Source organism: Ursus arctos, unplaced genomic scaffold (genome assembly GCF_023065955.2).
Source record: "Ursus arctos isolate Adak ecotype North America unplaced genomic scaffold, UrsArc2.0 scaffold_24, whole genome shotgun sequence".
Classification (NCBI taxonomy): Eukaryota; Metazoa; Chordata; class Mammalia; order Carnivora; family Ursidae; genus Ursus; species Ursus arctos.
This window is the reverse complement of record NW_026622919.1, coordinates 1172414-1196732: the sequence shown is the minus strand read 5'-3', so window position 1 is coordinate 1196732 and position 24319 is coordinate 1172414. Positions and strand designations below refer to the sequence as shown.

Here is a 24319-nt window from a genome sequence, read left to right as displayed (position 1 = left end):
ATTTGAGCCCCAGAATAGCAGCGGGGTGTGTCTGTCCCTATCCCTGAGGGTCATCTGACCCCTGCGTCCTGCCGCCAAGCCCCTGCCAGGACCGTTAACCCCTTGGCTGCTGGCACCGGCCCACCTCCGAAGCACCTGCCTCTGTCGGTCAGTTGGCTCCACCGCCTGCAGGGGAGGGGGAGGGAGAGGAGCACAGAGGGAAGGGGGGCTCAGAAGCCTCCAGGACCACCCCTGCTGAGGAGGGAGGAGGATCTCAGGGAGGCTAGGGGAGCAGTGGGGGCTGGGATGGTTTCCGGACCCTACCATCCAGTCCCTGGGGCTCTCCCTCAGCCTCATGTCCTGGAGGTGCTGGGACTGACCCCAGGGCATGAGTTGTAGTTATCGTCTGGGGGTTCCTTAAGGAACTCTTCACTTGTCTTTCCTCAACTTATAATAACGCCTAGAAAAAACTCCGTTCTCCCCTCTTTAGGCTGAAATATTAACAGTATAGGAAATGATTTTGAAAATGAAAAACAATTCTCTGACTGTAAAGGTTGTCCATGTGAAGGCCCAGTCAACACGGGAAAAGACAAAGAAAACTGCCTGTAATCCTGCTGCCCAGCTGGGCTGCTGGGAATGCTGTGCGTACGATATATATCCTTCTGCATATTTCTCTTGACTTTTCATTTAGAGAATTTCAAATTTACAGAACAGTTGCAAGATAACACAATGAACACTCAGATATCCTTTACCTAGATTCAGTAATAATAATAATTATTATTTTTATTTTATTTTATTTTTTTAAAAGATTATATTTATTTATGTGGCAGAGAGACAGCCACCAAGGGAGGTAATACAGCAGGGGAGTGAGAGAGGAAGAAGCAGGCTCCCAGCGGAGGAGTCCGATGTGGGACTCGATCCCGGAACGCCGGGATCACGCCCTGAGCTGAAGGCAGACGCTTAACGACTGTGCCACCCAGGCGCCCCAATAATTATTATTTTTAAAGATTTTATTTATTTATCAGAGAGTGAGAGTGCACACAAGCAGGCCCTTGCAAGGAGCCTGACGCGGGGCTCGATCCTGGGGCCCCGGATCGTGACCTGAGCCGAAGGCAGACGCTTCACCCGCTGAGCCACCCAGGTGTCCCTAGATTCAAGAATTATTAATGTTTTGCCCTATTCGTGTTCTCTCTCCCCCACACTATTAATAATTAATAATAATAATTAATTCTGGGGACGTCTGGGTGGCTGGGTCGGTTAAGGGTCTGCCTTCAGCTTGAGTCATGATCTCCAAGGTCCTGGGATCGAGTCCCGTGTCGGGCTCCCTGCTGCGGGGGGGAGCCTGCTTCTCCCTCTCCTGCTCCCCTGGCCTGTGCTCTCTCTCTCTTGCTCTCTCAAATAATAAATACATAAAGTCTTAAAAAAAAAAAAAAGAATGATCACCTGATACATGGTCGTTACTCAATTTTGTCCATCTACCCCAAAATACATTTTATACCTTTTAATTAATTAATTAATTAATTAATTTTGTTATTATTTTTTTAAGTAGGCTCCAAGCCTAGCATGGAGCCCAATGAGGGGCCTGAACTCAGGACCCAGAGATCAAGACCTGAGTTGAGATCAAGTGTCAGACGCTCAACCAGCTGAGCCACCCAGGCGCCCCGCACTTTGTATCTGCCTCCGATTGGGATTATGTGTTGCATTGGTCTGTCATGTCTTTCAGTTTCCTTTATTCTGGAATAGTCTCTACTCTCCCTCCCCGCAACACTGTCTTTTTGAAGAGTCCAGGCCAGTGGCTTTATAGACCGACTTTCAATGTGTTTTTCTGTCCAACTGTTTCCTGCTGGTTAGATTCTGCTCAACGCTTTTGGCGGGAAAACCGGCGGGTCTGTCCGGAGAATCGTGACAGGGAGAGTCCAGAGTGTGGGAGGTGGGCCGTCTGCTTGGAGTGACGTCCCCGGGTCACGTCTCCACGGCTCCATTTCCTGCTGTCCTCCCAGGGTCTCAGCAGCCGAGGGGGCCTCTTGGGGACAGTGTTCTCGGCACACACACACAACCCCCTCTAACAGTGGAAAAGCAGCGGTCATCTGACCTGACGTGCCTGTTTACGGCTTCTCCGGAACAGTTAATATAACTGTAAAATAAGGGATTCTTGTTGGTTCTCAGTCTTCAATCCTCTGAGATAGCGTCTGGCCGCTGCAGGGGGGTAGGAAGGCCTTGAAAGGCAACCCGTTCACGGAGAGCCCTCTTCCCGCTCGCTGGGGAGCCTGGACGCTCACTGCACTCGGAGGGGCCTCTGTCCCTGGGCAGCACCTTCTCTGCTTCTTGCCTCCAGGCATCCACAGCATGTGCTCCTGACCCTGGGCAAGGGAGCGAGGGGGACACGGGCCTCCGGCTTGGGGTGCAGGGAAGATGGTTTCAGCTCCCGCTGCCTTGCCACCACAGCAAGCTGGAAGGAAATCCTCTCGATCGGAGAATTTTCATTTATCTCAGGCGGACATGAGCCATGCTTCAGCCAAAGTGCGTCGCTCAACAAGTCCTAGCAGTGAACAGAGCCGTGTTTCTCAACTACACACGCGCTTGCTGGGGCACCATCCTCCACGCCCTCATCAAAGGGTCCAGCTTGCAGCTCCTGAAACCTTGGGCATCTCGGGAAGACAGGGCTCAGTGTTGCCAGCGCTGGGGGGTGTCCGTGGGCGCCCGGGGATGGCCCGCACAAACGTGCAGGGAGAAGGCAGCCCCCCAGGCGCCCTGCAGCAGGTGTGGGGAGGGAGGGGGCCTCCCTTCCCGAAGAGCAGACACCGCACAGACCCGGGGCCTCCAGCTGTCGGCACGGAGATGCCTGGAAATCAGGTAAACATGGAGCGGGAAGGCTGGCGGGGGGGGACATGGCGTGTCGGCACGGGCTTCGCCACTCTAGCTCTGCCTGCCCACAGCACCCATGGGGAGCCTCGGGGTCCTCACCACGGTCTGCTTGCCCGCCCTACCCTGGGAATGGAGGCCAGGCTGGGCCAGTGCTTCGTGGCTGGGACAGTGGTGTGGACCCCTGGGGGCCTGACCCCTGGGGGCCTGACACGGGACATGCTCCAGATTCCCGACCCCGACTCCCCAGTGCTTGGTGCAAGGCTGCTTGTCCTCGAGCCCTCACTAGCCGGTCACCATAGAAAAACACCCAGATTCTAGCTGCTCACAGTGTGGAAACAGCAACAAATTTTGAAAGAATTTTGGCTTTTCGGGGCAGTCGGTGAAAGCAGCCATGAAGATGGAACAGCGGGGCTGTGAGCTCAGGGACAACTGAGGCAGCTGGAGGGCAGTGTGGGCACAGGTGTCCGCGGCTGCTCTGGGTGCTCAGGGGACGCACAGGCCAGGTAGCCAGAATTTGGGGTGTGAGGGCCGATGGCGCAGGCAGGACAGCGGGCGGGGCCTGGAGGTCATGGCCACTCTGATGGCAGAGGGAGGGGAGGGACAGCAGCCCTGCGTTCGTCCTGCCCAGGCAGTGGGATCTTTTGTTTTTAACAGCATTTTTTCAGGGGGGGGGGAGTGCACTCATGCTTGCAAGCAGGGGTGGGGTGGGTGTGGGAGGGGCAGGGGCAGACAGAGAGAGAGAATCCTAAGCAGGCTCCATGCCCAGCGTGGAGCCCGATGGGGCTCGAACTCAGGACCCTGGGATCATGATCTGAGCCAAAACCAAGAGTCGGATGCTTTGCAGACTGCGCCCTCCCAGGTGTCCCCCTCCTTTTAAACTCTGTCCTGAGCATTTTTGCTCCTGCAGGAATCACATGATAGGGGGAGTATAAAGTAGCAACATTTCTGGAGAAGCTGTGGACTCAGTGCGGAGAGCGCGCACGTCACGTGGGCGGCCTTGCCGAGTCCCACAGGTTAGGTGGCCGCCGCTGTCCTGGCGTGCCCTGGGCTCGCTTTGTCACTGGTCTGGCACTGGGGACACGTGGAGAGAGGGTTTATTCCTTTGGTGGAAGAAGCCCCATCAGGGCTAAGCCACAGGTGTAATGCCCAGGGGACCTGGCGCCCCTGAGGCACACAGAGCTGCCCGCTGCCCCCTTGGGCCGGCCGCAGATGGTGCGAGACGTTGGCCTGTCGCACCGCCCTTCTCTGCACAGAGCAGCACCCGAGTCCCCGGCCCAGCTCGACGGCGGTGGGCCCTTCCCGTGAAGTCTCCCCTTTGGGGCCCTCCCCACCCCCTTTCCCAGGGGGAGTGCACCACCCCGGGGTCTCCAGGGGGCCGAGGAAGGGGCTGCCCCCCACCAAGCCAGCAGTCAGTCACCCCTGGCTACACATCGTTTCATCTCCAGCCTTTGGCCACCCCATCCCTGACCTCACTGTCGCCCTTGGCCGTTGGGACTGCATGGGTTCCCACAGGGACCCATGGAGCAGTGGCCCGTGGAGGAGACCACAGGTGGGCCACTCGCCACTCAGGGCCACCTGGGGAAGCTAACACTGGTGACGAGGGGGCCGAAGGTGGGGCGGGAGGAGGCCCCAGCACCCTCAGGTTCTGCTCAGGTTCCTCTCCGGCCCACGGTGGCCCTGATGTGTGGGCAGAGCTGGTCAGACCCCAGGGCATGTCCCTGACCTTTCTGGGAGTGAGGGTGTGGGGTCTCTGAGATTCTCCCCGTTCTGTGGACAGGTCTGCCCGCTCCTGACATCTGTGCTGGGAGACTGGGTGCGGAGCCCAGGCCGACCTGGCAAGGATCCTCCCTCTGTCGCACGGCCTCTCCAGGCCTCAGCTCCTGCACCTGTCCGTTGGGGCTTTAATGAAACCTGCCTGAGGGCCGCTAGGGGCCACGCGGGGGGTGCCCGAAGCAGGGAGCCCTCAGGAAGCCCTGCTCCTGCTGGCGGGGCAGCCCCGTGCTGGCTGGCGGGGAGCATCGCGCCGACACGCGGCTCACTGTGGGCCGCAGACTCAGAGGTGCACCCGCGGAGTGTGGGCGCACGTGTGTGCTTGGACGCCGCCCCCTTCCCCAGGGCCACCCGCAGCAAGACGGATGCCTGTGTCTGGGAAGCAGAGTGGGGGCTGGGCCAGAGGGGATTTTCGCCCTAATCTGCATCCTCACATGTGCCTGGGGGGCCTCCTGAGAACAGATACAATGCAAACTTCTAAGAAAATGTTGGCCGGCTTGGGAGCCTTTCTCTGGGCTGAGGTTTCCGATGGTGGTGCAGGACCCACAGCGCAGGGCGTGGCGCTCTTAGTGGCTCAGCGTGCGCTGCGTGAGTGTCCCCAGATGGAGAAGAGTCAGCTGTGACCACTGTGTCGGGGCCTGGGCCATGCCCGTGACCCGTGCTTGCCGAGTGCATGAATGGAAGAAGGGTCTGGAACGGGACACAAGGTGGGCTGGGGGCCATGAGCTGGATCTGTGCGTCCAGTGGCTGCCCCCCCATCCCTGCTGCCCTGGGGTGGGGGTCAGGGGCTGGGAAGTGGGCAAACAACCCATTCAAATAAAGACGTCTGCAGGGTGAGGCTCTTTTGTTGTCTTTTTTTTTTTTCATTATTTAAAAAAAATATGTTACAAAACAATATCATTAATCATATATTTCTTATTTTCCTTTTTAAAAAAATTAAAGTCATAAAAAAGTCACTTTATAAAATAATACAAAAGGCCAGGAGAGGCTGAGGCTGGGGCTGGGCCAGGGGCCTGCTGGGCTGGTGGGCCGGAACCCAGCGCTGAGGGCTCCCCGGCGCGGGCAGGAGGCCAGGGCTGGGGCTCTGCCTGGGCCTCCCGAAGGCAGTGGTAGAGGGGCAGGAAAGACAGCTGTGGGGACAGCCGGGGCCCTGCGTGTCTTAGGCGGGGCAAGGGAGCCCACAGCGGTGGCCGGCCCGCAGTGCCAGCCCCCGGGGCAGGAGCTCTAGCTCCCACTGCTCAGCATGCCCAGCAGCTTACTGGGCTCTAGGCCCTGCTGCTGTGCCACCGTCTGCACGTCAAACCCCATGTGCATGAGGAACTGGGCCACATTCATCTCCTGCCCGGTGAACTGGTCCCGGATGGTGGGGCAGGAGGGGTTGCAGTGTGGCCAAGGGCAGCTGTCCACCAGGTGGACAGGGCAGCCCTTCAGGGGGGCTTTGCTGGCCTTGTGGCTGTCGTGCAGGCTTCTGTCCCAGCAGTGCAGTGCCCGGGGCAGCGAGGTCCCCTTCACCTGGACGTCCGTCCAGTGGCTGCAGACAGAAATCCAGGTGGGGGTCACTCGGTGTGGCCAAAGCAGGCAATGATTGCTACCGTGGGAGGTGGGCTGGGGCTGCTTTCTGGCCACAGAGCTGGTTGTGTAAGCGGCATTGACAGCCCTTACACAGAGCCACGGGAGGCAGGGGGCCAGCGGGGGTGGGGGTGGGGCAGTGGGTGTTTGGAGCGCGAGCCAGGGATGCGATCCATCCAGGACCTGGGGTCACCGACCTTCGGATGATGATCTCGTGGGAGAGGCAGGCGGGCGCGAAGCTGGCCCTGTTGGGGAGGAGACAGCTGGCTTACAGCGACCACCTGGGCCTCCTCCCCTTGGAACCTATCCTCTGCCCGGCTCCCACCTCCCTCCTGTAGCTGTGCCTGGCCAGCGGCTCCTCTGGACCGGGCCTTGTCCCTGCCAGCCCACATGCTCCCCACTAACCCTTGTCTCTTCCTGCCTCCAAACCCTGCTCCCAGTCCACCCCTTCCAGGCACGGCCAGCTGGGCAGTGGTGGGAGACTGACCTGGACATGTGAGTATTTTGCTTTTTTTTGTTTCATAGACTTTATTCCTAGAGCAGTTTTAGGTTCACATCAAAACTGAGTGGGAGGTACGGAGATTGCCCGTGCACTGCCTCCCCCGTCAACATCCCACCAGACGGTGTGTGTGTTCCACTGATGAGCCCACACGGACACACCGCTGTCACCCAGAGCCTGTGCAGCGCGTCGCGGCCCGCTCCCGCTGCTGTGCGTTCTGCGGGTCTGCACGAACGTATCGTGACACGTGGCCACCACCGTGGTCTCACCCAGACTAGTCCCCCTGTGCTCTGTGCACCCTTCCCCTTTCCAGCTCTGTCCTTGGTACCAGCTGATCTTACTGCCCCACAGCTCTGCCTTTGCCCCCGAACGTCACGGAGCTGGAATCGTGCGCCACGTGGCCTTTTCCAGACTGGCTCCCTTCTTTCTAGCGCTGGCTGACACCCCTTGTCTGGATGGCTGGATGGCTGCTTCTTGTTCTGCCATCTGTGAGACCACTCCCTTTAAGCCCAATGGCTTACTGCACGTCTAGAGGGCCGCGTCGGGTGCGGGGCCCCCAGTACACTCACGGCACATCCTTGAGCGTGTTCCGGAGCTCGCGGCCCAGGTTCTGGATATACAGCCACTGTCCCTCCTGCACAGGCTGCCCCGTGAGGTGCACGTTGTCCACAGTCAGCTGGGCCTCATCGAACAGCCACTGCACCACAAACACTGGGCCTGGGGGGCACAGCTCAGCTGGGCCTTGCCTCAGCACTCGGCCCCCACCCCAGGCTAAGGGCCTCTGAGGTCCCAGCCAGTTCCACGGTAGGCTCACAGACCAGCTGGGCTCTCCCCTCAGAGTGCTGGCCACCAGCCCGCCGCAGCACCCTTGTTTGAGGAAGAACCTTGTGACCCTCCCCCCAGCCTGGCTCCCAGGGTCTCCGCTTTGACCAAAACTTGGTGATGATGTCCCTTCGAGGGTGGAGCGGAGGAGGGATAGCCAAGGTCCCATCAAGGGCAGCACTGGGACTCATTCCTAATGGTCACTGTGGACAGGGTGACCAACTGTCTGGGTCTGCCTGGGACCAAGTGGACTTTAGGTGCTGAGACCAGGAAGGCAGACCTGGATGGCTCAGGTACCCCGCTCCCATGTAGGCAGGCCGCGGTCTCCGGACCGACCTCTAGACTCCGGGCTGAAGGAAGCCTAGACCAACACTCCCTGCCCCCCGCCTGCCAGTGTGTCCCACCGCAGCCGGCCCCTCACAGCGCAGTGTTGGGTAGACTTTGTAGCCGAAGAAGCAGTTCCACTCCTCGCCATCCTTGAACTGGTGCCGACAGCGCTCCGGAACCACCCCGTTCCAGTACCTGGGTACATGCTGTGGGTCAGGCGATCCCCGGCCCCTCCCCCACCGGCTCCCCCCGCCCCCCGCCCGCCCCAGGCGCTCAGCACAGGAGCTGGCCAGCCCAGCCCGCACCCCAGCGTTTGGCACCTGATGCCACGGCGTATGGCCTCCGTGGGCGCACAGGTGACCGTGTCGATGCAGTCCGTACGGCGGTACTGCTTGTTGTCCAGGAACCAGCCCGAATCCGCCAGGCCCCGCACCTGGATGGCTGGGTAGCCCAGCTCCTCCAGCTGCTCGGCCACGCGGTCCACGTTCAGCAGCACCCCTGTGCCCCCCGCGCTGTAGAGAAGGCAGCACGTGAGGCCAGGTGGCTGGGGCGGGTACTCATGGCCCCAGACCCCACCCCCCACCCCCCTCCCCCCCGCCCCAAGCCCAGCCCCGAGGCCGGGCAGGGATCCTGATGCATTCCAAACTGCCAACGTGCTCCATGTCATGGGTAAGACCCACAGGCCTTTTGGGGTCCCAGAGGCACTGACCCAAGGCATCGAGCTAAGGGGCAGGCCATCCCACTTCCTCCCACTCCTTTTTCCCTTCTCTCTCACTCCCTGAGTCAGTTTCCTTATCGCCAAATGAAGGCGTTATATGTGGCCTCAGGCCCTGTCATCTATTCTATAGATGTCCTCTGGGCCCCGTGCATGGCTGCAACCGGGTGTGAGCCCACTTACGGGGACCCCGGCCCTTGGAGAAGGCGCTCTGGTCCACAGCTGAGCCCTCACCGGCTGCCTGGGTCACGACAGCCCGAGGCTTCTTTGGCTTCCAGCAGCCGCAAAGCCCCGAGCATCCTCTGGCACTCTGGAGCTGACCCTTTGCAACCTCCCGCTGCCTGCCTAGGCTTGGTGAGGCCGGAGCCCTCTAGAGTCCCAGGCCCAGCCCCTCCTTGCCCTCCAATCCCCACGCCCACCACACCCCCTGTGCACTCATGCCCTCCCTGCCCAGCTCACCTGCTCCCTGCCAGCAGCAGCACCTTGGCCCCGCTCAGCCCTTTGCCCAGGAGCTCTCGGACCACCTCCTGGATGATGAGGGCACCCATGAAGGCATACTCGTCTGCATGAGGGAAGGGTGGCTTCAAGAGGGAGCCTGGACAGAGAGCAAGGCCTCCTGCCTCCAGTCTGGGAGGAGGAGGAGTTCCAACCGGGGGTCTGGAGGCTTGTCCAGGGACCGGGGCAGGGGCTGGGGTCAACTGGAGGGAGGTGGTCAGGTGCCCGAGGCTACACCAGGGGCCCCTCCCCAGGAAACATCCAGGAGTGAGGACCCCTGCAGGGACCAAGCCAGCCGTGGACAACCGGCAGGGGGTGCTTGGGGCAGGCACCCTGGGACACACTATCAGGGCATTAGAAGGAGTTACAAGACCGGCCTCCCTGCCTTGACTTTTGGGGGCAGGGAATCGAGAGAGGAAGGCAAGGGACTCACTCTTCTCAGACTTGGATGAAGCCCCACTCCAGACATCGCTGGAGCAGTAGGGGATGAAGCTGTGACACAAAGGTAGGGTGAGCTGGCCACCATATGCCTCCGCTGCCTGAGGCCCTCAGGAAGGACCCCTCCCCAGGAAGGATCCTGAGGACAGGACCGCCCAGGAAGGACCACTCTGAGGACAAGACCCTCCCAAGGACAGGACCGCCCAGGAAGGACTCCGCCCCCCCAATAAGGGCCCTCCCCAAGGAGGACCCCCCCATGGAACTCCCCAGAAAAGAACCCCCTCACAGAGAAGACCCCCAGGAAGCACTCCTCTGCTCCCTCTTACACCATGTTGGCATTCCACCAGTGGGGGTTTTCCTCTGGCTGGGAGGACAGGATCCCTGTGCCTGCCATGGGGGAGGACAGAGGCAGCGGTCTGTCTGGTGGGAAGGGGTGTGCAGCATGGGGACTACAGGAAGGTGTGGGATGTGGGTGATCCTACTTGGCCACAACAAGGCGGGTGGGCCAGGCTGGTCACTTGGATATGACCCTGGACCTCTCCCACTCTCCACTGGCTGCTTTGGCCTAGGGATGAGTGGAGGACGGAGCAGCCATGGTTAACCCCCGGAGGTTACCTGCAGAGTAAGAACGAAGGATGATAGGTGGGTGCCCCTGACCTTAGGAGGGCCAGAGAACTGGGCGGTGGGCAGGGTGGGGGCCTCCCCAGGGCTCTAGAAAGGGAGGAGGGCAGGAGTTCTTCCAGAACTCGGAACTGGGAGCCCCACACTGGCCTGCCCTACCCCGGGCAGGAGCCCTGGGCAGTCTGAGACTGGAGACTTGCTGACCTGTGCGGGTGCGTGGCCAGTCCCTGGAGCTCATGAGGCGCCGCATGGTGTCATACCGGGAGTCGCAGTTCTCCCGGTTGAAGCAGTACCAGCCACCTGCAGGCACAGCCACCATGTCAGGGCCCGCGCACCCAGGGGCCTCCGCCCGCCTCGCCGCCTCGGCTCCTGGGACGCACCTTCCAGAAAAAGGAGCCACCGCCGACTGCCCTTGGATTCCTTCAGGTAGTAGCTGCAAGGAGGGAGGGAAGGGCGGGCGGAGCGGGTGGTCAGCTGGGGCTGCAGGACCCAGCTCTGGGGAGGAAAGGGTCATTCCACCTGTCGCCCGGCGCACGCGCAGGCCGCACGGGGGCGCCAGCGCCCAGGCCCCGCAGAGCGCGCGCGGACCCGCCAGCTGTGGCCGGTCCCGGGAGGTGGCGCTCGTGGGGCGGGAAGGGCCGCGAGGGACTGTGTGGTCCGTGGAAAATCCCCACGGCCCGCCCCGCGCGGGACCCGCTGTAACCTTGGCGCCGGAGGCCGGACGGGAGGGGGGGGCGGTCTTCGCCGGGCTCGGGATCTCCTGGGACGCGCGGTGGTGCTTGGAGACTGAAAAGCGCCCTCTCTAGAGGAGTGTGCGTCGGGCGGTGGCCCTTGGACCCACCAGGAGGCCGTGGAAGGGCACGGGTGTCACCGGGGCCCGACCTAACATCTGGTCCTCCGGCTGTCGACTAGCTGAGGGTGTGGGGGCCCCTGACCCCTCCCCAGCCCTCAGGCTTACATCTTTCCTTCATATACTTCGGGGCTAGAGAGGGGTGAATGCCGCACCCCAGTTCCTTCTGTCCCATCTGCGCCCCTTCCCTGTCCCTCTGCCTGGCTGGGATCCCAGGCAGTCCAGGCAGCAGCAGGGAGCAGACAGGGTCGGAGTGGAGCTGGGGTGGGGGTGGGGGTACATCAGGACTCTCCCCGCCCCGCTGCGTCGCCTCCTCCTGCTGGACTCAGGGCCACTCGAGGTCTGCCATCTCCCCGCCCAGAGACCGAAGGACGCTAGCAGAGGTGCTGGGCACCAGTGACCGAGGGGTCAGTGCCCGGCCTGTCTGCACACCAGCTCTCCGAGCGCTGCCCCACCCCACCCCACCCCCGCTGTGTGTCCCTGAGCCGGGCCCTCCCCAGGGCTGGCTCCTCTCCCCCGGGGGCGACCAGCGCAGAGACTCCGTGCGTCCGAGGGGGCACGAAGGCGGATGGCGCGAGCGCCGCTGGTGACCGGGGGGCCGGAGCCCGGTGGGGCCGCCTGCAGGGGCGCTCCGGTCTCGGCGGGCGGGTGCAGGCCTTACCCCGCGGGGCTGCCGTCGTTGCAGGTCACCGACGTGTTGAGCAAGAGGTGCAGCCGCAAGTCCTCGTTGAGCTGCTGAGCCGAGCAGGGGTACAGGGACTGAGCCAGGCTTTTGACCTGTGCCATGAAGCTGTCCATGTTGCCCTCCACGGCGGTGAAGTCCAGCGGGAAGCTCTCCACCGGCTGCACGGCCGCGGGTGCGGCCTCGGCACGAGGCGGGGGCGGCGGCGGGGGCTGCTGCTGGCCGCGGCGCCGCCAGGTCTTCCTGCCTTCGCCGCCCCCGGCCCAGTGCAACAGGCCCAGCAGCAGCAGCACGCGCACCCCTCGGCCCATGGCCGCGCCGCTCGGGCCCGCGGCCACCTGCGGAGAGCGGGCGGCCTTGAGGCGGCGGCGGCGGGGGCGCCGGGCCGGGGGCGCCGGGCCGCGGGGCGCCGGCCGCGCCTGCTCGCTCGCCCGGCTCCCCGCGCTGGGCCCGGCAGAGGAAGCGCGGGCGGCTCGGCGTCGAGGCTCCGGGGGCCGGGCGCCGTCGGCCTGGGCAGCTCGGGCTCCGCGCGCGGCCGGCGAGGGCAGCGCAGGGTCTGGGTGCGCTGGCTCCGGCCCGCGCCAATAAGCGGCGGGGGCCGAGCCTGGGCGTAGTTTGCGGGGGCCGCGGCGGCCCGGGTGCCCGGGCGTTAGATGTGCCGCCGCCGCCGCCCGGCTCGGCGGAGGGGGAGGGGGCCGCGCTCGCTCTTTTCTTGGCGGAGGCATCGCCTTTTCTTCCCAAACCGCAAGCCTGACGGAGGGGCCTGGCCTACCCCGCCGCGGCCGCCGGAGGCGCTCCCGGCCCGGCTCCGTGGGGGGCAGCGCGGCCCCGCGGTCCCGGCAGCTCCATTCCCCGCGGCCGGCCCGGCGCCGCCGCCCCCGCCCCCGGGAGGCTGGAAGGGGCGGCGGGCGGGGGGCTGGCGCGGGCAGGAGCGGGCTTTTCCGCGCCGGGACTCCGCCTGCCGTGCAGCGGCCGGGCCCGACGGGCTGGGGGCGCAGGGCGGGCGCGCTCACCTGAGCCGCCGGGGGCCCCCTCTCATGCCGCTGCCCAGGCCCAGAGCAGCCCGCCGGCGACCCGGACCCCGGCCCGCACCCCCCACTCCCGCCCCGAACGGGCCCGAGCCCCGCGCTCACCGCGGCCGGCCGCGCGGCCCCAGCTCCTCGGCGTCGCTCGCCCTGCGCCAGCCCGCTGGGACGCCGGCTCGGCTGCGCTCCCCCCTCTGGCGCTGGCGCGGAGCCGCCCGGGACTTTTATCCAGCGGGGCCCCCGGGATCAAAGCGACGGCGGACACAGGGCCCCGCGCTGAGGGGCCGGCAGCAGCGGCGCCGGGGCCTCCAGGAGGAGCGGACAGGTGTGGCGCGGGCCCCCGGCGCCCTCGGTGACCTGCGGGAGGCACCGGCCGCCCCGACACGGCGCCACGGGGGAGTCGCCCGATCCGCCGCCGGGATGGACAGATTCTGGGCGGCTCTGGGAAGCAGTGGGGCGCTGCAGCCTACCGAGGTCGGTGGGCCTCGGGTGGACTCCTGGATCCTCTCTGCGTGAGCCCTGGCTGAGCGCTCCACCCCAAGGATCCCCAAGAATCTCTCCCTGCCCCAGCCGCCCCTGGAAGGTTGGGGGCCGGGATGATGAGCGCCCGCCCCACCCCCCCGCTTGGTCTCCCCTCAGTGACCTCCACCCCACCTGGTTCATCTGCCCCAGCACCTCACCTTCCCCGTGAACCTCACTGAGGACAGAACGAGATTCTTTCTCAGAAATCAAAACGGTGGGCGTGGGGGGGGGGCAGGTGTTTGCTTAGGAGGCTTCTAGCGGGTGGGTGGGGAGGAAAAAAAAGGCATTTATTCACCCTGCACTCCCACGAAGTGCCATGGACGGCTCTAGCAGACCTTTTCTCCTTAACCTCTCCCATCTACAGTCCAGCGGATGCCAGTACACCCATTTTAAAGACAGGCCTTGCCATTTGGGACAGGGGTCCAGAACTGGGGCAGGGCTTCCTGAGCCCCTCTCCTAATTCAGGGCAATGGGGACGCTGTGTGCTCTGGGAAGCCCCTCGTGGGGGCAGATTCGAGGCTGCAGGGGTTCCCCCACCACCACTGCCGCTGGCCCTGAGTGCTGTCTGTCCTCACCAGGCCCGGGGCTGAGGGCTGAGTTGCACGCACAGCAGACAACTCTGGCTGGTCTCCCAGGAAGACCAAGCGGGGCCCTGAACAGCTGGTTTGGGCACTGGAGGGGTGTGAGATGCTGTGGCAGAGCCCTTGAACCCTAGGATGAGTCTGAGGTGCCCCGGAGCTTGGCCTGGGCTGGGGTCACTTAACCAAGGAGAGGGCAGGCTGTGTCACAAGGGCAGGTCCCTCCCACAGGCACCCTCAGGGCGGCCGTGTGCCCACCTTCTGGATGAGGGGAGCGGAGCACGGGCTCTGTTTGTTCAGCGACCCGCACCGGCCGTCCCCCTGTTGTCGGGTCACTTTAAAGGCCGTGCTTGGGACTGGCCAGCCAGAGGCGGTAGCTTCAAACTTCGGCTCCAGCCAGAGGTGTTCCAGCTTCCCACCCGGCCCCGGCTGACCTCGGCTCTGGGGAGAACCTGCCCAAGGAGCCCTCTTCCTCTAACAGCCTGTTATTCCCAGTCCCAGGCAGGGGAGCTCCACTTGCAGCTGGACGGCATGGCCGAGTGGGGCCGTGCTTCACACTGGCCTGGCTCTGAGCCATTTCCTGGCTGGGAGATTCAGGGCAAGTCCTGTGCCCTCTCTCTGTGCCCCCGTTTCCTCTTCTTTAAAGTGGGGTAATGACCATACCTCTATCCGAGGTTCTTTGGTGGGATTATGGAGCCCATACGTGAAAGTGCCCAGCGTGGTGCGGGGCAGGGATGGCCGTCACGACTGCCAGCGGAGTCCCAGGACGAGGGAAGAGCACGCGCTTTGTACTTGCTGCGGTCGGCCGCAGTGCGTCGTAGCCTGCACACTGAACCGAAACGAGTTCCTGTTTTGCTTTGATCGACACAATTAGCGAAAGCAAAAAGCTTTCCCCAGAATGTCCCCGTCCACCCGTCTGTCCAGCTTCCCCCTTGCTGCCCCTTCCGAGACGCAGCCCTGACTCCGTCGTGGTTATTGGCTGCTCACCCGTGTCCTCCCGTGGACTCAGACACGGCTCCGTCCTTGCGTTCCCGCCCACCAGAGGCCCGCTTGACCTTTTGTACCTCAGACTCTTTAGCTCCCGAAAGCTGGTGGGGCCTCCAGGGGCAGCCGGGCTTTTGAGCCGCCCGGCACTGGGCCTCTGCTTCCAGGCTGCCCTCACCCAGTCCAGCAGCGGCTGTGGCCCTGGCAGGTGGAGGAGGGAAGTCCCTCAGCCGAGCAGCGATGGGTAGGATACCACCTCACAGCCAGTAGGATGGCCGTGGCCAGAAACGGAGAAGAACAGGTGTTGGCGAGGGCGTGGAGAGCCCGCAGCCTGCTTACTGCCGGTGGGAACGTAGAATGGGGCCGCTGCCGGGGGAGACGGTCCGGTGGCTCTCAGCAGTTGAACAGAATTACCATGCGATCTAGCGACTCCACTTCTAGGTATAGTCTCAAAAGAATTGAGAGCAGGTCCCAGCAGAAGCTTGTACATGACTGTTCACAGCAACATTGTGTACAATCGTCAGAAGTTGGAAAACCCAAATATCCGTCACCAAATGAATGGATAAAACAAAAGTGGTCTATACGTGTAAAGAATAGTCTTCAGACGTAGAAAGGAATGAGGCAGTGACTCGCTCCAAAATGGATAGGACTTAGAAGCATCGCATGAGTGGGAGAGGCCGGGTACAGAAGGCCACATATTTTATGATTCCACTTGGATGTGATGTCCGGAATAGGTAAACCCATACAGATAGGAAGCAGACTGCTGGTTGCCGGGGGGGCAGGGAGGAATGGGAAATGAGTGCTAATGGGTACAAGGTTTCTTTTGGGGGTGATGAAAATGTTCTAAAATTGATTGTGGCGGTAATTGTGCAACATTGCGAATGAACTAAACAATTTTAAGTGGTTAGTTTTATGTTATGTGAATTTTGCCTGAAAACTCCCCCCCAAGAGCGCCAAGGAGTCTGGCCCTCGGTAGTCACCGGGTTGGACCCCAGGTGGCTGAAGACGTTGCCGGGTAAACTGAGTGCCTGAGTTGGAACAGAGCGGGCTGCTCAAGCTCTGGAAATTCTCCTCGCACACGTGATGTGCATACCCCCCATTTGCTCGTTAGACAGACGTCCAGGGGACCCGCATGTTGGGGAATACAGCAGCAGGACTGCGTGCCTGATTTCCCAGCCTGTGGCCCGGTCTCTGATCTTTAGGTTTCTTATCTATGAAGCGGAGACAAGAACAGTACCTGCCTCCCAGGGTCGTGGGAGCATGAGGCGAGGCAGGACCTGCAGAGGCCAGCAAGCACGTGGAGTATCACTGTTACTATTCGGGCATGGCCATCTCTCAGCCACCAAGGTAGACTGAAGTCCTGGGCGCAAAGGGCTCATGAAATGTCTGGAGGGCAGACACTTAGGTTTGGGGACAAGGAGCAGGAACAATGATCCAACTCACCTCGCTGCAGTGGCCCGCAGACCAGGGACACCACAGATGCTGGGCATGGGGCTCGCACTTCTCTGCCCCCCCCCCCGCCCCCGACACATGTGCTAGACTGCACATTATTCCTGCCTCTTGGCTTCCTGGCTCCATTCAGGTTGGCAGCAGGTGCTTCTGGCTAAGCTTGGATCGGCAAGGAAGCTGGGGAAATGAGAACCCAGAGGAGGGCTCTGTTTCCTTAGGAGGGGTATCAGCAGATATGGTTTGGGAGTGCAGGGGGGCTGGCCCCTGGGGAGGAAGACATGGGGGAGGGAGCCAGCGACCTCAGATGAGCACACAGTTAACTGATGGGGGTTGAGATCCATGTGTGGACATGTGCTCAGTTCCTGGGAAAAGGCCATCAGAGACGGAACATTTCAGGAAAAAAAGAGCTAGGGCCCAAGTTGGGGCAGGTTCAGGGCCCAGGCTGGCTGAAGGCACTTGGGGGAGGGAGGACGGCATGGTGGAGGGCCGTCCACGGTGCAGGGGATCCCACCTGAAACCCTGCGTGAGGCCCTTTCAGACCAATAATCTGGCCAGAGGGCTGGGCCTGTGGGACCTCAGGCCATCTAGCAGCTACGGACCCAGTGCCCTTGCCCAGATGTGGGAAGCCCTGTACCACATGGCTGGCTCCCTCCTGGGGCCCCTTGAGGGCCCGGGGACGGGTTCAGTTGCAGGAGGGCTGCTCTGAGCTCCAGCTGTGGCCTGCCGTCTGGGGCCCAGCTGCCGCCTGCCAGCCTCTGTCGCCTGGCCTCATACAGCCACCTGGGCCACTCTGCACCCCAGCTGCTGGCCTCTGAGGCCCAAGAGGGCAGGGAAGCGGGACAGACAACCCCCCCCACCCCCAGCAGCTTGCTCTGAGAGGAGGCTCTGCTCCCCAGCCAGCCAGAAACACATGTCCAGCTGTGAGGCAGGGAAGGGACCTCAAGGCTAGAGCCTGTAATCACGGAATTTGAACCCCCTTTTGGTTTCCCCAGAGCCCTCCACCCCCATCCATTAGCAGGAAATCCCCCTTGGCCTCATATCCTGGGACCTTGATTAGCAAAACCCTTTGCTTGGTGCGGGCGGGCGGGTGGGGGGGCGGTGTCTAGGCCCCTTATGGACACTTCTAGGTCTGTTGCTGGGACGTCCTCTCCTGGGAATCAGGTGGCCATTCGCAGCCCTGGCCTGAGCAGCTGGGATCACCTGGCAGAAGGGACCATATATACCCTAGGACTGAGAGCACCCGGGAGTTAGAGCCCCCCTAGTTTAGGGGGAGAACCTCCAGGACTGCAGGAGGAAGCTGGGTCCTAGTGCTCAGGCATCCTGCTTTGATCTTCCCTCCCCACCCCCATGCGAGTTAACAGGGAATCCTGTAGGGTTTTCTGGCCCCAAGCTCAACCCTTTGGGTCCCACTGGTCATTTGGCAGGACCTGCCTGGCTCTCAGCACACCTGTCCCATCCTGCTCTCCCCACAAAGCCTCGGCTGGTGGTGGATGGCCCTGGCTGAAGGACCCTCCTGCGTGCTGACCAGCAGCTGACCTGGGCTGGCCGGGGAGTGTCGGGGGTCCACCTGGGAATGGCCACATTCCAAAGCTGGGAGGAGGAAGGGTATGGGGATGGGAGGTGCTTCCTAAAAATCTGTGGTGACGGGGCTCTTTGGGGTGTCACAGGAGTGTCTCCAATGTGCCCACCAGTGCTCCTCACTGGACAGGTGAGGAAGGGCATCGGGGAGGTCAGGCTGCCCCAGGCCTTGTGGGGAGAGTCAGAGACAGCTCCTCATAAGCTCTCCCAGCTGCTGGTTCCTTCGCACCCTAATGAGCTCTGGGCCAGCTGGTCCCCATCCACGGCCTGTGGGTCCCCTTGCCTGCAATAGTGGCTGCAGGCCCGGGAGGCCGGCCATGTGACCTTCGGCCCGTCCTCCCTCCCACCCTGTGATCTGCACGTGGCCCCTGGGGAGGCAGAAACAAACCCTCAGATCTCCTCGCTGAGAACCTCTCAGCGCCAGGGACATCAAAGGGGGCAGCGGGGCGCGGGGGCGGCAGATGCTTCTCTTAAAGGGCCACACCACTGTTTAATTCAAAGCAGATCCTGGGAACAGCTGTCTAGCTACCGCCTGGGAGGGAGGACGAGGGCCAGAAGGAGCGGGGAAGGCAGCGGTCCCTGTCCTCCCCAGACCGTGCACATTTGCTGCTCAGGGCTGGTGAGAGGCTAGGCTGAGGCAGTGTTGGGAGACACCACCAGCCCCCACCTAGCCTGCCGCTCCGTGTCTCAGAGGAGGGCACTGAGGGCCGAGCAAGCACTCACTGGTCATTCTGCCGGTCAGGAGGATGGGAACCTAGAGACTCCACTTGTTTCATGAAATCAATATCATGATCATTCTAGTGAGCGCTGAGGCTCTGCCCTGCCTGGGGGCTGCCAGCCCCAGCTCCCTGCCCTGAGCCCTGTCCCCAGGCTGTCTTCTGGGGCAGGGAGGGTCCAGCTGCTGGAGGACCTGCAGGACATGATGTCAGAGGTAAGAAAACAAGAAAGCGGACCAGCGCTGCAAGGTGTGGTTCTCTTTGGCAGTGGGCAGTCACTGCCTTAATGATAATACAGGTAATTTCCAGAAAGTTCTGTGTTGGAAAGTAGATTAGGCTGGGTAAGTCAAAAGTGCAATGTTACTATAATCATATCCATATATGTATGTAAACGCACATATACACATATGTATCTTTTAAATGCATTTTGCTGAATCGTAAGTATGGTATGGGGCAGGGCCATTTCAGGGCCGTGCCAGGGCCGTGCCTCCCCTGGCCACTTGCTCTTTGAGGTAGTAGGAGCTTCGCTCCCCAGGCCAGCCAGGAGCTTTTTACCTGTAACGTATGACCTGAGGTCCTAATAGAACCACAGTTCAGGGCATCATTTCTTTGGAAAATACAGCCTTAGCCCCATCTGCAATGCCCAGGAAGATAACTCCCATTGACCTCCTCCTTCCTCTGCTTTCGGGTTGGGCCGGTGCAGCCTGAGGAGATTCTGTGCAGCCCGGGGCAAGGACCCTAACCTAGTCTTCTGGCCAGGCTCAGGGCCAGCAGGCGCCCAGTGTGGGGCCCTCACTGCCTGTGATGTTCTTTGTGGCTCAGCAGCACCGAGCCTCTGTCTCCTGGGTCCTGCTGCTGCTGCTCCTTTTATAACTGGAGAACCAAGACCCAGGCAGCCAGGGCTTCATGCCCCGACCACGCCCCAGGCTGCCCATATGCTGAGACACCCCATATAGCATCCAACTGGGGACACTTGGTGCTCTGGGTGCAGTGTAAGGGGGTAGAGGTGGTCCTGGAGTACGGTCATGGGGGCCACGGTGAGAACAGAAGAGGGTCCGCCGTGCAAGAAGGAAGGAGAGAAAGAAGTTATGCCTGTGTCCCCTCGGTCTGATACATGCACTTGCTTGTCTTTGCAAAAAGACACGCGGGAAGGCTGCCCCAGAGCTGAAAGAGGACGGTTTTCTGTGGGGTGCGTAGGAACGGACCAAGAGGGAGAGACCCTTTCTGGCTGTCTTGTTTTATCCTTGTAACATTTGAATCACATAAGTATTTTGCATAACCAAGTATAATCTTCAATCAAAAAAGATGAAAAAAAGACCCCCAAATTCAGAAATAAATGAACCTATGTATCGGATGAATGTAACTACACAGAGAAAGAGAATTAATTCAAATAAAATTTGAACACAGTACCCTGTATTATTTATTTATTTAAAGATTTTATTTATTTGTCAGAGATGGGGGGAGCGCAAAAGCTGGAGTAGCAGAGGGAGAGGGAGAAGCAGACTCCCCACTGAGCAGGGAACCAGATGTGAGACTCGCTTCCAGGACCCTGGGATCATGACCTGAGCGGAAGGCAGAGACTTAATCAATTGAGCCACCCAGGTGTCTCTGTATTTCTTCTTTTTTAAAGATTTATTGATTTATTTGAAAGAGAGAGTTTGCAAGTGGGGGGAGGGGCAGAGGGAGAAAATCTCCAAGCCGACCCCCCACGGAGTGCGGAGCCTGACTTCCCACTTCCCACAACCCGACCCGTGAGATCATGACCTGAGCTGAAATCAAGAATCAGACACTTAACCAACTGAGGCACCTAGGTGCCCCCAAATTATCTGTATTTCTTTAGTGGTTTATATTCTGGGAACAAAAACAACTACAAAGAGATCTTGAAATTTCTTTAGTAGGTCTGTAATTAATAGATTGCTGTAGTAATTCCAACGCTGTTGGGAGGGAATTTTGGAACAGAGAATGTTAGTAAATATACTGATGTGACTGAAAATGAGCATTCTCATTGTGGAGGAAGGGATATTTGCTTGAACCATGTAGATTTGCTTTTTTTTTTTTTAGAACAAAAATGGTTGAATATTGGCAATTTCTTATGATTCAACCACACATAAATACGGAACGAGGGAGGGGGAAGAAGCCTGAGGCATTCGATGCCTTTGGGATGCTGGCTGTGTCCCTGCAGGACAGAGGCACTCCGCAGCCCTGAGCTCACTCAGCTCCAGCCTTGGTTTCTAAATCCCATTCCCCTCCGTGGGAGACTGGGGCTTCCTTGAGAAATGGTGGATTCAGGGCTGCGACAGGGAACATCCTGGGTGAGCTTCAAACATCGTAAGTGACAGAAGTGAAGGAGTGCTCAGAGAAGAGTGGAAACACGTCGAAAGGATGCAGGAAAGATGTCACTGGGCAAGGCGCTGCAGACTCGCTGAGGATGGTATCGATGCTGGATTTCCCCACGGCGCACAGCAGTGCAGTGGTGTGTAAGAGGATGGCTTTGCTCTTGGGAAACACACACAAGTTCTGAGTGGTGGAGGTGCGCAGTGTCCCCAGCTGACTCTTAAATGGCTCAGAGAGAATCTCGGTGTATATATGGAGAGAAAGTGATAAAGTAAATGGGCAACATGTTACAGCTGGTGAGTCTAAGAGACACCCAGGGACTCCTGGTACTGTTCTTGCAACTTTCTTCTAAGTTTGAAATGATAGAAAAATAAAAATCACTCCTCTCCGAAATGAAGGGAGCGTAGGAGCCGGCTTGAAGGGGGTCTCATTGGCCAAATTTGGATCAGTTTGAGCATGAAAAAGAATCTATGAGTTCTTAGGAACATTTAAGAATTTTTTTTTTAAAAGGAGGGAAAGCATTTCTCAACCAAAAAGATGCCTGTTACATGTAAAGGAAATGATAAAATTAGAAAGTCATGACTCTGTAATCGAATGTGATGAAGGATTCAGTCAACAACCCTCAACGGATGCTAAAGCTCCTGGGTAAACGGCTATTGGAGAAACGTACTTATAGTGTGCAAGAACCGTCCCACACGTGGCTTACTCACCCCGTGAAGGACCTGGACCGAGGAGTGATCTGGCAGACCCCACCCTGACCATGTGTCCCGAGTTCCCTCCCTGCTAGCAGGACAAGCTCAGGCCCTGGATCTCCCGATGGGCTGTCCCCAGCACTGCTTCCCTGCTCCGAACGCTTAGCCCCAGAAGGCAGAGCCAGGCTACGGAAACAGTCTACAGAAAATGGGTCTGGGTTCGTCAGAAAATGCGAGTGTCATGAAAAATTAAAACGAGCAAAACAGAAGATGGAGGGTCTGTCGCAGATTAAAGGAGCACAACAGATGTGACGGCCAAATGCAATGTGACGACCAGCCGGGAAGGACCCCTTGGGACGAGGGCAATTCTGCAGTCAGGCGTGTTCGGTAATATCCTGCATCCATGACTGTATGCTTGTTGGGTGCAGGGGTGGGTTACAATGAAGTAGGAGAAGGTCCTGGTTCTTACGAGGTGCGGCTGGGTTATTTGGAGGGAAAGTGCCAGGATATGGTCAACAGACTTTCAAATAGAAATACACGTGCAAATATAAGGGTACAGAGAGAAGGCAAATGTGACAAGACATTAACAGTGGTCATCTAGAAGAAAGTATGGAGAAGTGTTGGAAAGTGGTAGTTTAGTTTTCTCTAAAAGGCATTTTTTTAAGTTTTTTTTTTTTTTTTTTAATTTGTCAGAAAGAGAGAGAAAGAGAACACAAGCTGGGGGAGCAGCAGGCAGAGGGAGAAGCAGGCTCCCCTGCTGAGCAGAGAGCCTGATGCCAGGCTCGATCCCAGGACCCTGGGATCATGACCTGAGCCGAAGGCAGCCGCTTAATGATTGAGCCCCCCAGGTGCCCTAAAGGTTTTATTTAAATAATCTCTACACTGAACGTGGGGTTCAAACTCAGGATCCTGAGATTCAGGGCCTCACACTACTCTGAAAGCCATCAGGACGCCCCTGTAGATGCCCTTTTTTAATTGAAAAATTTGTTGAGATAATTATAGAATCATGTGATCACGTGGAATCGTAAGAAATGATGGGGAGCCGGCTTTTCCACAATCCTAATATTTGGCAAAACTATGGACAATATCACAACCAGGACAGTGATTTGGATACAGTGTACCCGCCTGCATGTTTTCCTGAGGGTCCCTGGCATTGCCCTCCTGTAGCTCCAGCGGCTTCACTCCCTCCCCCAAACCACTGCCGCCAACATCTGGCAACCCTTCATTGGTGCGCCCTTTCTAATGCTGCCATTCCCGTAGGCTGTAGAAATGCAGCTCTGCAGCATGCCTGTGGCCTCTGGGGACTGGCTCTTTCTGCCTCGGTGCACTTCCCTGGGGAGCCACCGAGGTGGCTGTACCCGTGGCTTGTTCTTTTGTCTTGCTGAGCGCGTTCCACGGGGTGACTGTGCCACGATGTGTCCAAGCACTCACCGTTGAAGGACATCTGGGCTCATTCCAGATTTGGGCTAACACAAATAAGGCCACTGTGAACATTAATGTGCAGACCCGCCCTTTTCTGAGATACCAGATTGGGCAAGAAAACCGCGAGCTGCACAAAGACGCTGAACAAAGACGCTGAACAAAGCACCGAGGTAAAGACTCCCCTTCCTGGCCTTGCAAACCTCCCAAAGATGACCTTTGACCCCCCAGTCTCCGCTGGCCTCTGCAGCCATGCTCCTGGAATCTGGGTAGCTCGAGGCTGTGTCTGAAATGCCTGCGGGACGTGATGGAGCCCGAAATGAAAATGCTGAGTGGCAGAAAGGAGCCGAGGAAGGCCCGCATCGGGCAGCAGCCTCTTGGGAGAGCAAACACACGGTCCCACTGTGTGTGTTCAACGCCCGGTGTGCAGTCACCAAAGGCAGGTGAGGGGCCTTCCCACTATGGCGGGGAGCTGGCACGCCCAGGATCTGCGTGTTTGGCTCTGGCCTGAAATCAACCCCTGTCCAAGGCGGAGCCACTTCTGGGTGTTTCTTGCCTTAGGAGGCTTGTCAGGCTGTGGGTCCAGCACCCCAGGGCCCCAAGACAGCATGCGGTGGTTGTCTCTGGGCTGTGTCCACAGGTGCCCCACTGTGTCCTGGTCCAGCCCAGACAGGCCACGAAGGGGAGGTGCTTCTGCCCTGACTCGTCCACCTCCCACCGCCAGTGTCCCAACGCAGATCCCACAGAGTTTGGGGCACCCGGCCTCGGCCAGGTGCGAATCAGCAGCAGGAGGGGAAGACCCAGTCGGGGGGACCCTGTGTTTGTCGTACCAGCAACGGTCAAACAGATGTTTGCAAACACTTGCCCCATGCCAGGCTATGTTCTGCTTACTCTGCTCTGCGTACCGGCACAGCAAAGGGCCCCACGGATGGAAAGAGCAGTAAACAAGTGAGCGAGCATTAAAGGCCTGTCCTTGTGGGGATGAGGCTCTGAGGGAACTCGCGCAGGCCGACCTGCCGAAATGGCTGCGCCGGGGACAACCTGGGGTGCAGGGGCCTGTCTGCCACAGAACTGCCTGTGGGGGCCTGATGGGTGGAAGGGTGGGGTGGGAGACCTTGACCTGGCAGAGACCACAAATGCCCCAAGAATGTCTGCTCCAAGCCCCAGTGTGCCCAGCTACACACAGACGGTGAGACCCATGTGAGCAGGCAGCAGTGGACAAGGTGATAGCAAGGAAGGGACAGGGCAGCAGGCATTATCTCTGAGCCAGTGAAGACCTGGCAGTGGCTGCTATTGGGGCTTGACCAGATGACCTCTCAAGTGCCTCCCATGTGATATCTCCAATGTCCTGTGATGCTCTGTGGCCTCAGGGGAGGGGCTCACCGATGGT

General features: G+C 59.8%; 2 protein-coding genes across 2 annotated transcripts; one reads left to right on the top strand and one right to left on the bottom strand.

Annotated features, from left to right (window-relative positions):
• Positions 1–1525: 1525 nt before the first annotated feature.
• On the top strand, positions 1526–5449 carry LOC123000292 (uncharacterized). The gene is made up of 2 exons (XM_044378782.3): positions 1526–2832; positions 4622–5449. The coding sequence occupies exons 1-2, from the start codon at positions 2392–2394 to the stop codon at positions 5033–5035; spliced, it is 855 nt and encodes a 284-aa protein (XP_044234717.1). The 5' UTR covers positions 1526–2391; the 3' UTR covers positions 5036–5449.
• A 7-nt stretch (positions 5450–5456) lies between these two features.
• Positions 5457–11991, bottom strand: NOTUM (notum, palmitoleoyl-protein carboxylesterase). The gene is made up of 11 exons (XM_026483866.4): positions 11612–11991; positions 10481–10533; positions 10305–10400; positions 9806–9866; positions 9475–9533; positions 9006–9108; positions 8152–8343; positions 7926–8026; positions 7252–7399; positions 6381–6428; positions 5457–6145 (listed from the first exon to the last, which is right to left on the bottom strand). The coding sequence occupies exons 1-11, from the start codon at positions 11941–11943 to the stop codon at positions 5839–5841; spliced, it is 1500 nt and encodes a 499-aa protein (XP_026339651.1). The 5' UTR covers positions 11944–11991; the 3' UTR covers positions 5457–5838.
• Positions 11992–24319: the final 12328 nt, after the last annotated feature.

Bases quoted from the DNA above. Each gene is read 5' to 3' on its own strand.
- LOC123000292 (XM_044378782.3), top strand. From the start codon at position 2,392: ATGGTTTCAGCTCCCGCTGCCTTGCCACCACAGCAAGCTGGAAGGAAA. The intron at 2,833-4,621 runs GTAAACATGGAG...TTCTGTGGACAG, and splicing joins CGGAGATGCCTGGAAATCAG to GTCTGCCCGCTCCTGACATC.
- NOTUM (XM_026483866.4), bottom strand. From the start codon at position 11,943: ATGGGCCGAGGGGTGCGCGTGCTGCTGCTGCTGGGCCTGTTGCACTGG. The intron at 8,027-8,151 runs GTGCCAAACGCT...GCATGTACCCAG, and splicing joins GCCATACGCCGTGGCATCAG to GTACTGGAACGGGGTGGTTC. The intron at 6,146-6,380 runs GTCGGTGACCCC...TTCTGTCTGCAG, and splicing joins CACGAGATCATCATCCGAAG to CCACTGGACGGACGTCCAGG.